The 15416-nt window shown below is 50.3% G+C and overlaps 2 protein-coding genes across 4 annotated transcripts; both read left to right on the forward strand.

Moving 5' to 3' along the window:
• The first annotated feature begins 887 nt into the window (after positions 1 to 887).
• NDUFS2 (NADH:ubiquinone oxidoreductase core subunit S2) lies at positions 888 to 10078 on the forward strand. The gene is made up of 14 exons (XM_069546786.1): positions 888 to 1279; positions 2061 to 2167; positions 4456 to 4646; positions 6126 to 6246; positions 6393 to 6505; positions 6928 to 7002; positions 7173 to 7250; positions 7380 to 7465; positions 7669 to 7788; positions 8615 to 8744; positions 9136 to 9231; positions 9402 to 9485; positions 9617 to 9674; positions 9860 to 10078. Exons 1-14 carry the CDS (start codon positions 1185 to 1187, stop codon positions 9895 to 9897), a joined length of 1392 nt encoding a protein of 463 aa, XP_069402887.1. The 5' UTR covers positions 888 to 1184; the 3' UTR covers positions 9898 to 10078.
• A 100-nt stretch (positions 10079 to 10178) lies between these two features.
• Positions 10179 to 13850, forward strand: FCER1G (Fc epsilon receptor Ig). Of its 3 annotated transcripts, none has more exons than XM_069546847.1 (6): positions 10242 to 10418; positions 10568 to 10757; positions 12597 to 12688; positions 12856 to 12888; positions 13305 to 13325; positions 13492 to 13850. In XM_069546847.1, exons 2-6 carry the CDS (start codon positions 10709 to 10711, stop codon positions 13552 to 13554), a joined length of 258 nt encoding a protein of 85 aa, XP_069402948.1. In that variant the 5' UTR covers positions 10242 to 10418; positions 10568 to 10708; the 3' UTR covers positions 13555 to 13850. The 3 variants fall into 3 exon arrangements, with proteins under 3 accessions (XP_069402937.1, XP_069402948.1, XP_069402955.1); XM_069546854.1 differs by having other exon boundaries at positions 10267 to 10315; XM_069546836.1 differs by having other exon boundaries at positions 10179 to 10757.
• The last annotated feature ends 1566 nt before the right edge of the window (positions 13851 to 15416 follow it).

The following is a 15416-nucleotide window of genomic DNA, read 5'->3' on the forward strand; positions in this document are numbered from 1 at the left end:
CTGGCTCTTGGGGACCGCCCAGTCTTTACAGGTCGTCAGTTCCCACAGTGTGGGATATGGCCCCACTCTTTGGTACAGTTCCCATTAGGTCAGCTAGAAGTCTGCCTTTCCCCTCTTTCTTTGTAGCTAAGAGTTACTTGCGTCTGCCCCTCTCTTGGTCTGTCTGTCCCACCCTTCGGCACTGCTGGTGGGCTCTGGCCCAGGGACCCTCTCTGGGGGATGTCTCTGTCCAGACCCCAAGTTGAAGGGATGTGCAAACTCAACGGGTGGCCCAGCTGGAGCTTAGCTTGGAGGCCGAGAGAACAGGAACCAGATCCAAGACTGGGAAACTCCCCTTTGTCTGTACCACACAGAATTAGGATCAGACTCCTGATGGTACCACATTTCTATGCCATTGGCCAGGGGAGAGGCCAGGTCAGAAACACATGAAGTAAAAGAGACTGACCAGGGATAGAAGTGGGATGCTAGGGATCACTAAAGGCATTTACTGAGTCTGTAATTCTATAGGTTCTGGAAAGCTGGCAGATATCAGGTCACCTACAGGGGACCTCCTCTCCTCAGCTAGGACGAGGCGACTCCTACACACCCCTGCAGCCTGTTCCAATGCCGGTGGTCTTGGCCGCCTCCTCTTTTTTTCATTTATGTTTGGCGGGAGTTCTCAGACCCGCCCAGTCCCACTTGGGCCCCTTTCCCCTAACCCATTTAGGCCATCTGGAAATTAGCTCCCTCTGCTCCAAATCTTTTGGATTTGGTTATAAGAAGGTAACTGGCAAAGCCTGGCGCTGCCCTAGAAGGGCAGGACTACAGCAACAGAGCGGCGCAGGCAGAAAGTGGGGAAGGGTCTGCCTGTGAGTGTGCGTCTGGCGCCAGGCGGCAGAACGCTTTCTAAGGCGCGCACGGGCAGCGCGCCGGGGCTTCGTGAGGGGAGCCGCTGCCACCGGCAGCGGTGGCAAGTTTCTCTGGCTCGGCCTTTGAAGAGCCAGTCAGGAGCGGTGGGAAGCACGGTCCCCAGCCTCAGGTGTTCAAGCGAAAGTGAAGCCGAGGCGCAGAACCCGGCTGGTGTCAGGTTAGCGAGCCAGCTTACAAAAGGACGGGTGCGTGGCGCCGATACGCGGGAAGCCCGCAAGGAGGCGCGCTAGAGGCACTTCCGCCAGGCTCTCCTTCCAGCAGTCTACGGCGGCAAGATGGCGGCGCTCAGGGCTCTGCGCCGCCTGCGAGGCGCCGCGGCCCAGGTGCTGCGGCCCGGGGCTGGGGCCCGACTGCCGATTCAGCCCAGCAGGTGAGAGCAAGGGCGGCGCCCGATGCGCCGTCCCCAGGGCTGGGGTTACTCGAGTCTGGGAACTCCACGGGCCCTATGATCGCCTAGGAAAGAATGACCCGGGCCCGTGACCCCGCTCCCTGGCCTGCGCTCTCGGGTTCCGGGATCCACTGGTACCTGTTCTGGAGGAGGGAGGAAAGATTGTTTCAGCTCGATGTGCTAGGGATGAAATCATGTGGAGGGAGACGCCGCCCCTCAGCATTAGTGATATGCCACCCACCCCCCATTCGCCCTGCTGCTTCTACCCACCCCGTCAGGGGTGAAAAGTCTCCTTAGATGCTATGAAAGAAAAGGAAGGCAGTCCCAGTGGACTTAAAGGAGGAACGTAACCCAGGAAAACCCGGGCCTCAGTGCATCCCTCTGGCCATACTTGAGCAGAGCCAAGGAGCGAGAGTGCCCCACCCCCCTTTTCTTACTCTTCGGTTGACCTTGAATAAACACCTGTCTCGGATTCGTATTCACTAAGATGGGAACCATGAATATGACCAGAAATTAAAGGACTGGGATCCCCATCTTTGCATGCATAGGGTTATTGGGTGAAGTGATTCCGGGAATAAGTTATTAGTAAGAATGGAACCTCAAGAGTTCCAGTTTGTTCTGCCAGAGCTACACAGCTCGGTCAGCGACTTGGTGTTGATGAATCCCAGACACCCTTCCCAGGGCCCACGTGAAAGCGAGTGGGAACACGAGGAACCAAGCACTGTTCAGGCCTTTTGTCTAGGATTTGTCATTACCTCCCCAGAGGTGCTCGGCAGTGGCAGCCAGATGTGGAATGGGCAGAGCAGTATGGGGGTGCTGTAATGTACCCCACCAAGGAAACAGCCCACTGGAAACCTCCCCCTTGGAATGGTGAGTGCCCAGGGCCACTGTCCCAACCTATACACTTCCCTGCCCTACCCTGATTTCTGAGTGCTCTTGAGCTGTCTGTCTGAGGCAAAATTTAGCCCCCAACGCTTTTTGCTTGCAATACTCTACTTGCAACTCACCACATATGATAATAATGATAATAGGAGGTATTTATCAAGTAGAAAATTCCAAGGGAAAAGAAAGAGGAGATTCCAGACAACCCTTGAAGATCCCTACCAAATTTGTATCTTTAGCTTCAGCTTTTTCCAGAGGTTTAATATATTTCCTGCTAAAGGAGTTTTTCCCCACTGGCACTCAAATGAAACCTTTCTAAATATGAAACTCCCCCCACCCTGCCATAAAACTAGCCCTTCTTGTGATTTTAAATTTTGATCAATGACTCCCTCATTTTCCTAATCCCTTAGGATTGAAAGTTTTTAGTTACCTTTGGCTCTTTTTTTCTTTCTCCCCCCCCCATGTCTATTTTCAATATGTCACCAAACCATGCAGATTCTTTTGTAGTAATGTTTCACATCTGGTTATCTTACCCTTTGTTGGTTTGGTTTGTTTTATATTAGACCTTGATTATCTTGGGAATCTCTTTGATGGGTTCCTGCACTGATCTAGTTCCCCTTCAGCCGTCCTATACAATGTCATCACCTTTATCTTCCCCAAACATTGTTTTATACTATGTCATTCATTCTTTTGCTCAAAAACCTTTAGAGGAATTTCCAGTTACCTTTCGAAAAACTTAACAGTAATAATAGCTGAGTGCTTACCATGTGCTGAGTGTTTTTTGTATGTGTTATTTTACTTAGTCATTACAATAACCCTGTGAGAGTGATATTATCTCCGTTTTGAGGAAATCATGGTATAGGGAAACTAAAAGGTGATCAAGGACACAGGTGGATTTGTACGTGGGTCTGTGTGACTCCAAAGCCCACGGTAAAGAATTTTGGTTGCATAAGTAGAGTCTGGTTTCAGATCTCAACCCTCCATTTACTAGTGAATGAAGTACCTACTTTCATAGCGTTATTGTAAGGATTAAAAGAGATGCTAGTAACAGAAACCACTCAGTGTAGTGACTGGCTTGTGCTCAGTCCTCCCTAAGTGTTTCTAATAATCCTGATAATTGAACCACACCCCCCACTGCCTGCCAACACTAATCTTCTGCGCTTGGTAGATAAGAATTCCACAGAGACTTACTTCCTTGTTTCTAAGATCTGACATACGTTCATTCCATAGCCTAGGATGCCTCTTCTCTCTTCCTATCTGAATCATTCCCTGTGTTTAAGAAGCAGCCTATATCTTGCCCCCACGAAGTCGTCACAGTCTTTCCTTTCTTTAAATACTTAGCTAAGCAACTTACTGGGAAAGGCAATGGCACCCCACTCCAGTACTCTTGCCTGGGAAATCCCATGGACGGAGGAGCCTGGTGGGCTACAGTCCATGGGGTCGCAAGGAGTTGGACATGACTGAGCGACTTCATTTTCACTTTTCACTTTCATGCATTGGAGAAGGAAATGGCAACCCACTCCAGTGTTCTTGCCTGGAGAATCCCAGGGACAGAGGAGCCTGGTGGGCTGCCATCTGTGGGGTCACACAGAGTCGGACATGACTGATGCAACTTAGCAGCAGCAGCACCTTACTTGGCAACTTGTAAATTTGACCTGTGTTACTAGTTTCTCATGTGTACTTATTTCCCAAACTAAATAGTAAGCCTCTTGAGGGTAGAAGCTGTCAATTAGTAGTGGTAAGAATGAAGTATGCATTTCCCAATTAGTTGGACATTCAGCAGATGCAGCTGGAGAGCAGTGTATCTTAGTGGTTAAGAGTGTGGAATCTGAAGCTGCCCAGACTGGGTTAAATCCTGACTCTGCCACTTACTGACTCGGTGGGAATTCATTTATCTTTTCTGGCCTCAGTTTCTTCAGTAAGATAATAAGGTTGTTGAAATGATTAAATTAATTAAAATAAGTAAAGTGCTTAGAGCAGTGCCTGGCATATTATAGGGACTATATAAATGTTATCTATCTTTTTTTTTTTAAAGGTATTCTGAGAGATGTGGAAAGAGGGAGGTTCATGGTCCCTCTCCCTCTTAGCAGAAAGTTTAGATCCCCCTTCCCTTTTCCCCAGCTGATGGTCTTCTTCTTGGTTATGTTAAAGATGGGGAACTTAGCAGGATATGGAATGGTGAGATGGAAGGTATACAGGGAGATGCTAACTCTTTGCTGTCTTTTGGGGCTTCTCAAAGGAATCACCATTTGGCTCAACTCTTTCCCACTTCTCAGATGTGGACCCTCCAAAGGACACACTGGTGTCGAACCTGACCCTGAACTTTGGGCCCCAGCACCCAGCAGCCCATGGAGTCCTGCGGCTAGTGATGGAGTTGAGTGGGGAGATGGTGCGGAAGTGCGACCCTCACATTGGGCTGCTGCACCGAGGCACTGAGAAGCTCATTGAATACAAGACCTATCTGCAGGTGTCGGAGGCGAACGGGGCCTGGCAACAGGACTGGGGGTGCTTTCACCTGGGGCTTTGCCCGTTTGCTGGCCCAGGAGCCCAGAGAAGGAGGGTGTTGTGGGGGTTGGGAGGGAGCCCTGTTGAGGTTATCAGGACAGTTTCGGTTGGGAGGATGGAGAGATGTGGCAGGGGATGCTGGACTTGAATCATGTGGATTTGGAGCCAGAGCTATACTCCTAACTCTTCTCTGGCTGACTTTTGGCTGGCCCCTTTACCTTTACTCCAGTGCCTCAGTTTCCCTGCCGTTGTATCATGCTAGTACGTCAAAGCTGGTGTCCCTGGGGTCAGGGAAAGAGGAGAGAGACGTCAGCTCCCCAGGACTAACAGCTGATTCTTGTATCTTTCAGCATTCTAAGTTTGTTTTTGAAATACTCAGTGAGTCAGAGTGACCGGGAGGGAGTTTGTGAGAGTTTGCTGTTTTTGGAGAACTCTGTGACCCAAATAGTGAGGGTCAGATTTGAAGAAACTGGATCCTGGGATAGGAATCTGAAGTTTCTCTTCTTACTGTCATGAAGAAAGCTCTTGATAACAGGATGATGGAGTTAGGATTTACAACCAGCTGACTAGAATGTAATTCCCCCAAAGAGTCCTGGCAGTGATGGTTTCTGGTCCCGTTCTCCACAGAGTTAACCCCTGTAGCTTTATCCCGCGTCACAGTGACATCAGGGCAAGAACTGGCTGTTCCAAAGAGAGGCGTCTTAGCTCCGCCTCCTTCCTGGAAACTGAAATTAACAGCTGGGACTTAGCTTTCTTGGTACTGTGCGGATGAGTCCTTTCTACCTGTCTCTTTCCATCCTTCTTGCTCTTCCTTAATATCCTCCTAAGATTACCTTTCCCCGTCAGTATCGCAAATAGACCTTGTTCTTGGACAGAGGTTCTGCTTGGCCCAGAAGATGCGGTTGGCGGTGGTGTGCTGCAGCCAGCTCACACTGGCTTGCAAGAGCAGATTGTTAAGTTTTCACTTCTGTGGGCCAGTTGTTAAACACAGCTATCATTAAAAATTAAATTGTGCCAGCTTGCAGTTTAAGATAGTAAAAGTCAAGGTAAGAAGTATGACAAGCCCCGGCTCTGGTACTTTGTGCATTCCTCTGTGCCGTGCTCTCTGGGCGTTTGCTTTTGTGGCGTCTGTGTAGTGGAAGTACTGTGGTGGTGTGGTATCCTTCCCAGTGCTGTCTGTTCAGTTATGTAGCACTGGTAGTTTAAAATGGGACCTTGTAGGGGTATTTTTACCGTGGAAATTGGCAGACCCAACAGATCAGGGCCCCCCCCGCCCCCACCTCACCCCTTCTTTGCGTTTCATCCTGCCTTTCTGAGACTCTTGAGATCGGGAGGACTGATGTAGCACTGACCTCTGACGCCCACTGAGGACAATGCTTCTAGCAGCCAGACCGAGGGTTCCTTGGCCTGTTAGATGTGACCCAGATTTCTCTCTTCCCAGGCCCTTCCATACTTTGACCGGCTGGACTATGTATCCATGATGTGTAATGAACAGGCCTATTCACTGGCCGTGGAGAAGCTGCTCAACATCCAGCCTCCTCCTCGTGCACAGTGGATCCGAGGTACGCCCCATCCCCTTCCTCCAGTGGTCCACTGTGAAGATCGCATAGAGCCCGCCCCGTCTCAGGAGCACTGACCCCAGAGCTGTTCGCTCAGCCTGGATCCCTGGCTCCTGCATCCGTCTCTTCCCGTCTTCACCTCTCTACAGTGCTATTTGGAGAAATCACGCGACTTTTGAACCACATCATGGCTGTGACCACACATGCCCTAGACATCGGGGCTATGACCCCTTTCTTCTGGATGTTTGAAGAAAGGGAGAAGGTATGAGGAGGAGGAAAGGATGGGAAAAGGGGAGGAGATACCTGAGATGGAGCAGGTATGAAGGATGCGAGAGTAAAAGGAACACGAACATTTAGGGGGAGAATGTGTATTTAATCTGGGTTATATATGTATATTCTTTAAGTTTTTGTTATGTATTTTTATTTATTTAGCTGCATGGGGTCTTAGTTGTGGCACGGGGGATCTAGTTCCCTGATGAGGGATCGAACCCAGGCCCCCTGCTTCGGGAGCACAGAATTTTAGCCACTTTTCCACCAGGGAATCCCCTGGGTTATGTTTCTAAAGAGCTTTGTGCTGTGAAGTGTTGGTTAAGCCCCAGAAGGCTGGAGGCGGGAGAGTAAACCACCATGGTGTTGGACCTAGGGACCCAGGCCTTTGTCACTAACTCAGTGTGTCCCGTCAAGATGTTCGAGTTCTACGAGCGAGTGTCTGGGGCTCGGATGCATGCTGCTTACGTCCGGCCAGGAGGTGTGCACCAGGTGAGCAGGTTCCCCTGCCTGTCTCAGGGTCCAGCCCTTGCCTGTACCCTCCGTGGCCACTGGAGGGCAGCAATGCGGATGGAAGCGCCAACCCTGTGCCCTCCGAGGCAGAGCTGGCTCTCCCTAGCAGAGGCAGTACACTCATTATTGAGCCTCCGTTTGTTTTCTAGGACCTACCCCTTGGGCTTATGGATGACATTTACGAGTTTTCTAAGAACTTTTCTCTTCGGATTGACGAGCTGGAGGAGGTAAGAGGGAAGAATCCCTTTTCCCCCAGGAAGGGTTCGTGGGGTTTTAGTCCCCAGTTGCAAAGAAATACAGAGGTATCTGAGGAGTGTCTTGAATAGTGTTCATACAGCAGCTTTCTTGATCAACAGATGCTGACCAACAATAGGATCTGGCGAAATCGGACAGTCGACATTGGGGTTGTAACAGCAGAAGACGCACTTAACTATGGTTTTAGGTGGGAGGAATAAGACTTCTCTCTTTGGGGGTGGGTGAGTTCCAGATTAATAGCGTGGCTTCAGAGTATGGCACCTTCCTTGCCAGGCTGATTTTCTATCCCATGCCCAGAGTGTGAGGGCGGGAGAGGGGAGCCTGAGGAAGAGAGCATGCCTCCTTTCTTGGTCTGTGGACAGTGGCCCTGGACTCTATTGCACTCTGCAGTGGGGTGATGCTCCGGGGCTCAGGCATCCAGTGGGACCTGCGGAAGACCCAGCCCTATGATGTCTACGACCAGGTGGAGTTTGATGTGCCTATTGGCTCTCGAGGGGACTGCTATGATAGGTAAGGCCCACATCCTTTCTTAGCTCATTGTCCCCCTGGTTTTCTCCCTGTCTAAAACCTTTCTCTTAGCTACTTTCTTTTTTCGCATACTTTATAGTATCTATCAAAACACCTGTGTGTATTAAATTAGGTTGCCTTTTTTTTTTAATTTTTATTTTTACTTTATTTTACTTTACAATACTATATTGGTTTTGCCATACATTGACATAAATCCACCACAGGTGTACATGCGTTCCCAAACATGAACCCCCCTCCCACCTCCCTCCCCATAACATCTCTCTGGGTCATCCCCATGTATGTGACATCCTCTTTTACCCTTACATTCTCCTTATGTCTTGGATAGAACTAGTTTTGGCCACATCTTATAGCTGAAAAAGCTGAAGCATAAAAGTTAGAGATTAGCCTGGGATTGTTCTGTCAGTAGTGTTTGAGACTAGAAGCCTCCTGATCCAGTGCTCTTTCCACTAGATTCTAAGCTTCAAATCCCCCTGTTCTTTACTGACCACAAGAAAAGTTTGCTTCTGTTTTCCTCTTGAGTCCATTTGACTCTCACCTCCAGAAAAACGTTTAAGAGAGGAGCTAAAGAGGGAAATACTACAGGACATAGTCTGAGCAAACTGGGAGAGGATTTGGGAAAGGGCCCAGTGCTGAAATCAGAAGACTAGGTTTTATACAGGTGCCCAGGCCAAGCAGAGATGCCGTACTAGGGGAGTGAAGAAAGTTACCTAGCACTGTTCGTTCGGTTCAGCCCAGCGCGTTCTCCCAGCCTCACATCCGATTCTCTGGCTGCTCGTCTCTTGTTCTTAGCCTGTCTCATCTCCTTCAGATACCTATGTCGGGTGGAGGAGATGCGCCAGTCCATTCGAATCATCTCACAGTGTCTGAACAAGATGCCTCCTGGGGAGATCAAGGTGGATGATGCCAAAGTGTCTCCACCAAAACGAGCAGAAATGAAGGTTGGCCTGTTGTTCAGTTACCCAGTTGTGTCCAACTCTTCGTGAACCCACAGGCTGCAGCACACCAGTCTCCGTGTCCTTCATCATCTTCTGAAGTTTGCCCAAGTTGGCTACAGGGATAGAAAAAAGTGGGGAGGGGGTGACAAGGGGCAGTGACTGGGGAGGAGAGTCTTTGGATCAAATCCCACTTTGCAGTTTTCCTTTTTGAAAGAATTCACTGTGTAAGATTGTTGCCTCCCTACTCTCCTCTATCTTTCTGTATCTTCTCTGCTCACTGACTTACATGGGGGATTTTAGACTCCCTGGGGATAGAGATTATGTTCTGTGTGTGCAAAGGCCTGCCGTACAGTTTGGATCTGGCTTACTGATGCTGCCTTGTTCCTTTCTCCAGACGTCTATGGAGTCACTGATCCATCACTTCAAGCTGTACACCGAGGGCTACCAAGTTCCCCCAGGAGCCACATACACGGCCATCGAGGCGCCCAAGGTGAGGCGGGCAGAGGGAGAGAGTGTGTGCAGTGGGCGACTGGAGACAGATGTGCAATTAAACTCTCGTTCATCAGTGAAAGAGAGGACATGAGGGCGAATAGAAAGGATTTTGCTGGCAGAGAAAAGTGTTCTTCCTGTTAATGAAGGCAGCCAACCTTCTTTGGACAGGGAGAGTTTGGCGTGTACCTGGTGTCTGATGGTAGCAGCCGCCCTTATCGATGCAAGATCAAGGCTCCTGGTTTTGCTCACCTGGTAAGAGCCAGCCTCAGTGATTCTAACTCTTAATACGTGAATCCAATAATGGTTGAGATCTTTATGAACTTTCATTTCTTCTCGTCCACCTTGCTTATCTTGCCTAATACTTGCTGTCTGAATCTCTCCAGGCTGGTCTGGACAAGATGTCTAAGGGACACATGTTGGCGGACGTCGTTGCCATCATAGGTACAAGGCCTCTTGTGTAGTGGAGGGGTTCTAGTCTCGGGTCTTTGGAACTCTATGGGAACGGAAACCAGACACTGTTCAACAGACTGCAGGCATAGACTCGGATCCTTGGTCTCCTGGGCACTGTAGGGACTGCTGGATCCTTGGTGACATCACCTTTTTTCCTCCTTCCCCTGACCTCCTAGGTACCCAGGATATTGTGTTTGGAGAAGTAGATCGGTGAGCAGGGAACAGTGTTGGACCTCCCTGCCCTCGGTGGAGCCTCTCCGTTGCTGAAAATGGGACTGTGCGTGTGTGTGTGTGTGTATACACGTACATGAATGCTTAGCTGTCAGGCTTTCTGTGCATGTACTAGAAAAGGAGAAACTACAATAAATTAGCCACCTTCTGGCCCTACACCCCAATTTCTGGTTTGTTTTTCCCAGTGTCTTACTGTCTTTCACTTTAAAGAGAAACTTAGGATGTTTGTTAAGCACCTACTTCTCTGTTAGACTCAGTCCTTGGCAGTTTTTCCTGTTCATCTCCACCCCCGTTTCTGACTCTTGTTCCACTTCTGCATTCCCCATTTCCTCTTTTCCCCTCACTTCCCCCTGCCCAAACCTTGCTGCCCGCACTAATTGATAAACTCAAGTCAAGCCTGGGTACAGAGTTCCAGATGGGAGAGAAGGGTTATCGTGGGGTCATAGAGAATCTTGAGGGGCAGCTTATCACTGTTCTGTCTCTGAACAGGGCTGGAGTGAGACGGTGGGTTTAGATAGCCTTTCCCAAGCACGGTGACCCCTCTTTCCATGGGTGACAGGGGCTCGGTCACTGGAGGACGGAGGCATGAGAGCAGATCTCCTAGCTCCCTTCCTTAGATGGCCCTTCCGGGAGCTGCTCGTTTTCTCTTGCAGGAAGGGGAAGGGGCCAGAGCTCGGAGGAAGGCGTGGCAGGAAGGGGGGAACTCTGTGGTCAGGGAGCTGCTCACAGCACAGCTGCGCGGTGCCAGCAGAGCGGCAGATCCTCAGCTCTCGGCCCCTCAGCCCCTGCCCAGGATGATCCCGGCAGTGCTCCTGCTCTTACTCCTTTTGGTTGAACAAGCAGGTGAGAGGGTTTGGTGAGGGTTTGGAGCGGGGCTCCAGGGTGGGAACCAAGGGCATGTGTCTGAGGGACAAGGCAGGAACAGACGGAGGAAGGCCGGCATGGGGCGGGTGGACACAGAGACCCTGAGGCTGGTCCCATCCCATCCCCATCAGGGCACAGGAATTGTTCCCTCTTGTCCCCTTCTTATTTTTTCAGGGCTAATACACACATAAGGCTTCAGTTTGGCAGAGGAGTGGTTCTGTGACGTGAAGAGCTGGTCTGGGGGAAAGCTTCCATTTCCCCTGATGAGCATTTTCTGTGGGGTGCATTTAATCCATTGGAAACTGATCTCTAGCTGGTTAAATAACAATTATAAAGCCCCCTTTAGGAAGGCAGGGGCCTGTCCTTGTGTTTAGGGGTGAGGCAAGGATAGTTAAACACAGTTGCTGCCTCTAAGGGGTTTTCACTAAGGCACAGCTGGAATGAGGGCAGGCAGCACACGATGCTGAGGTCTGGAGAGCTGGGAGCATCAGCTGAGAAATACTGAGGCAGAAAAGGAAGGTCTCTGTAGTTCTGAGGCTCCATCATTCTCTGATCTCCCACTGCTTGCTCTCTTGGAGTTGTCTGTTTTTTGGAGACGGGATAGTCACAGCTGGGGTTCAGGGAGGAAGAGGTTAGTGAAACAAGGGAAGTGGGGAAATTAAAAAAGATGGAGTGGGATGGACTTCCACCAGCCCAGCCATGAAGGTGGAGGGAAGGTCTAAGTGAGGGGCCAGTCTGCTGCCATAAGATGAGGTAGTAGGGCCACTGAGGCATAAAAGAGAGGGTGCAAGCTTTAAAAGTGGAAAACCTGGGCTTGAATTCAAGTTCTGTCACTTACCTCTGTGGCCCTAAAGAACTACTTTTCTTGGCCTTGGTTTCGTCATCTACAAAATGGCGATGATGTTTCCCTCGAGGGGTAGTTTTGAGATTTATGCAATACTGTGTGTGAAAGAACATCACAGCATAAAATGCACTTAACTGATATATCACATGCTCACGAGCTCTTCTGATAGAGGTCGGAGCTGATAGAGGCTGGAGCTCAGACTTTATTTTATTTTTTTCATCGCACCAAACTTCCTCTCTCAGTGGCCCAGAGTGAGTAACAGGGCAGAGTACCCGGAGCCGGAATCCATACAGCTTGTAGTCATTCCCTTGAGCCTGGGCTGAGACACTCACTCAACCTTGTGTGTAGAGCCATCGGTATCCCTAAGGCCAAGGAAAGCAGGCAGCTTGTTTTTACATATTTCAGTGTCGCAGGATTTGGTGGCGAGGGGGAAAGCAATGTGGCTGAGGCTAGATGACCAATAATAGAGTGAGTGATTGCCTTCCCTCCCTTCCTCAGCTCACATCCTTCCTGTCCAGCCCTCAGCCACAGGTCACAGGACTTAACAAAGACACCCCTGTGGTTTCTTTGCTGAAATTTGTCACTGCCTCCCCTCGCTTTACCCCTCTGGGCTGAGGTTTTCAGCCCAGTGAACACAAATGGGTCCCTTGAGGGCTATGAAGTGCTCAGTGGTGCCTGAGGAACCCACGGTGCTAAAAAGTTGGTTGGGGGCTAAAAGGGGAATGCTCTCAACTCTCAGAAACTATAAGTTGCATCACAACAGACCCCTTCACACTCCTGTCTTACCCCTTACCCTATGGTGAAGGAGAAAACAGAGGTAAGAGAAATAGGAATCCAGAGAGGAAGATGAAGTTGCTTCCCTTGGAGGGTGCTCCTTCAGGCCCCGTCCGACCTCCCAGAGCCCTCCTTCTCTCCTCTGAACACCAGCTCTCCCCCGCTGCCCCTGACCTGATGCGTGCGCTCTCTACCTTCAGCGGCCCTGGCAGAGCCTCAGCTCTGCTATATCCTGGATGCCATCCTGTTTCTCTACGGCATTGTCCTCACCCTGCTCTACTGCCGACTCAAGGTAAGGCAGGGGCAGCGTGGGCTGAGGGCTGGAAGGAGAAGTGGGAGGTTGGTGGCAGCATGGCTTCAAGGCAAGGGGAAAAGGGGGTTTGAAGTTCCCGCATGAAGTCTGGAGTGGGCGCTGGGCCAATTAACTTCACCTTTGCTAATGACTTTCCTTTACTCCAGCTGCAGGTGCGGAAGGCAGCTACCGCCAGTGAGGTATGAACCCACCGTCAAAAGGGCGTCAGCAATGTCTCAGACTCTCAGCCCTTCTGGGGTTTTAGCCTTGGGGTCTGTGGTCTCTGTGTGGGGGCCTGGGCCTCAGGTGCTGATCTGTTTAGCTTCAGAGACCCCCTCCCACCTCATCCTACCCACCCTGCCAGCTAGCCAAGTCACAAGTGAAATATTCAGCCGGCGACGAGGAAGAGTCCAGTGCGGAGTGGCGATGAGTGCAGGAGAGACTTGAATTGTGTATACATGTGTGTCGGCAGTGTTATGGGCACATGTGCGTTTGTGCCCGAGTGGCCTGAGGGAGTCGGTCACCCCTGGCCAAATACCTCCCTGGGAGGGCAAGATGTTGAGGGGTCCTGTGGGACACGTCGGTCTCTAATGCTTTGCCCCTTTTGCCTCCACAGAAATCAGATGGCATTTACACGGTAAGGGAACCTGCCTCCCCACCCCGACCTGGACTCCCTGTCCAGGAAGTCAGCAGAAGAGGGTGGGCTTTTGAGTGACCTTTGGAAGGGGTGGAGCCTATGGGGGCGGCTAGCAGGCCCAGTGATGGGCTCAGGCTCCTGATTGTCCTTTGACCTCTATCTCCAGGGCCTGAGCACCCGGACCCAGGAGACTTATGAGACCCTGAAGCATGAGAAACCGCCACAGTAGCTTTAGAACAGATGCCCTTTGTCACTTCCTTTTAACACTCTCCTCCCAGCCCTGTGGTTGGCATCACATATGCCTCCCCACCATTAATGCCAGTTGACCCTACCCCTGTAATGATCCTCTGCCCCCCATTAATAATCACCAGTGATTCCTCCTCCTTGTCAAAGACCTCAGATGCTCTTCATTGATGTTTATATTCTAGTCTCACCCCTTTATGCCACCCTTCCCCTCTTCCCCATCCCCAGGTCCTACTGAACAGTGGGAAGGGACTAACATCAATAAAGACACCATAGACTGGACTCTATTCATTCATTCATTTAAGATATTTATTTAGCCTCTGCTAGCCTAGGCTGGATACTGAAGATACCATTTCGAGTAAGGCAAACTTGGTTCCTGACCTGCCAGAGCTCATAGTCTAATAGACATCAGGGTTGTTTTACTTGATTGAGGGATGAATGCTGACTGGGACTGGGGGAAGGAAGAAACTCCTGACCCCCAGGTTCTCTAACATGGAGCTGGAGCAAGGAGTAATGTGTTGGCAGTCTAGGCACATTCAGAACAGTCAAACCCAAGAAATGACTTTCTCACCCAGCATGGCCCTCCGTGCCTGACAACGGGAACAAGGTTGAGCTGCAGGCAAGCCTGGCTGTCCAACCCCAGATAGTCACCAATCCAAATCAGAGTGGGCTACATGGAGGAGAGTAAGCACATCTCATAATACACATGCAATATGGGCAATAGCAGAGCTGGAAAGCCAAGCGTGCAGAAGGGACGGTGTGACAGACGCTTGTGTGAGACTCCCAACGGAAGGTTTAGTGGAAGATGTTTTCTGTGGATTCTGGGGTAAGATGGACCTCAGGCGGCCAGGTTGGGGTTGGAGGAGGGTAAGGCAAAGGGGAGGGCATGCTAGGTGGCACAGTGGAAAAGAATCTACCTGCTAAAGCAGGAGGCACAGGGATCTGGAGTTGATCTCTGGCCCAGGAAGATGCTGTGGGGGAGGAGATGACAACGCACTTGAGTGTTCTTGCACGAAAAATCCCGTGGACAGAGGAGCGTGGAAGGCAACAGTTCAGGGGTCACAGAGTCGGACACAACTGAGCAGGCAAGCAAATAAGGCGAAGGGGAACAAGTCGGGTCCAGGTCGGAGGCCAGCTCCTCTGAGCGCGTGGGTGGGTGGTGAAGGGAGGCCCCTTGTCAGCGCTGGTCCTGTTTCTAGGCAGGACTCTGTGGCAGTATCTGAGTCCCATCTGATGTCAGTCCTACCTCTGATCCCGCAGGCCTGTGCAAATGGGTCCAGGTCTCCAGGCTTACCCCCATCTCCCCCCTACCCCCATCCCGTGCTGGACAGTACTTTGCACTGCATGGTGACTGACACTTTTCAGTATGTTTCCAGCTTGTACCATTTGATCCACTCATTAGCCCTGTGAGGAAATTCAGGCTCTTGGAAGTTAATTAACCTGTCCAAGGTCATCTTGCAAGTGAGGGACAGATCTCTGTCCCTGCATGTTTGGCCACATGCGGGGGGGGCAAAAAAAAAAAAAAAAAGATACTGAGAAAGAAAGGGGAAATAGTAATTTTGAGTGGTAAGGGGCTAGAAGGCCAGACTGAAGAGGTTGATTAATATACAGAAGGGGGGACAGAGATAGATTGGGAGTTTGGGATGGAGATATACACACTGCTATATTTAAAATAGATAACCAACAAGGACCTACTGTATAGTACAGAGAACTCTGTTCAATACTCTATAAAAACCTAAAGTGAGAAAAGAATTTGGAAAAGAACAGATACATGGAATATGTATAACTGAATTACCCTGCTATGTGCTTGAAACACAACATTGTTAATCAACTATACTCCAATATAAA

Source organism: Ovis canadensis, chromosome 1, assembly GCF_042477335.2.
Source record: "Ovis canadensis isolate MfBH-ARS-UI-01 breed Bighorn chromosome 1, ARS-UI_OviCan_v2, whole genome shotgun sequence".
Lineage (NCBI taxonomy): Eukaryota > Metazoa > Chordata > Mammalia > Artiodactyla > Bovidae > Ovis > Ovis canadensis.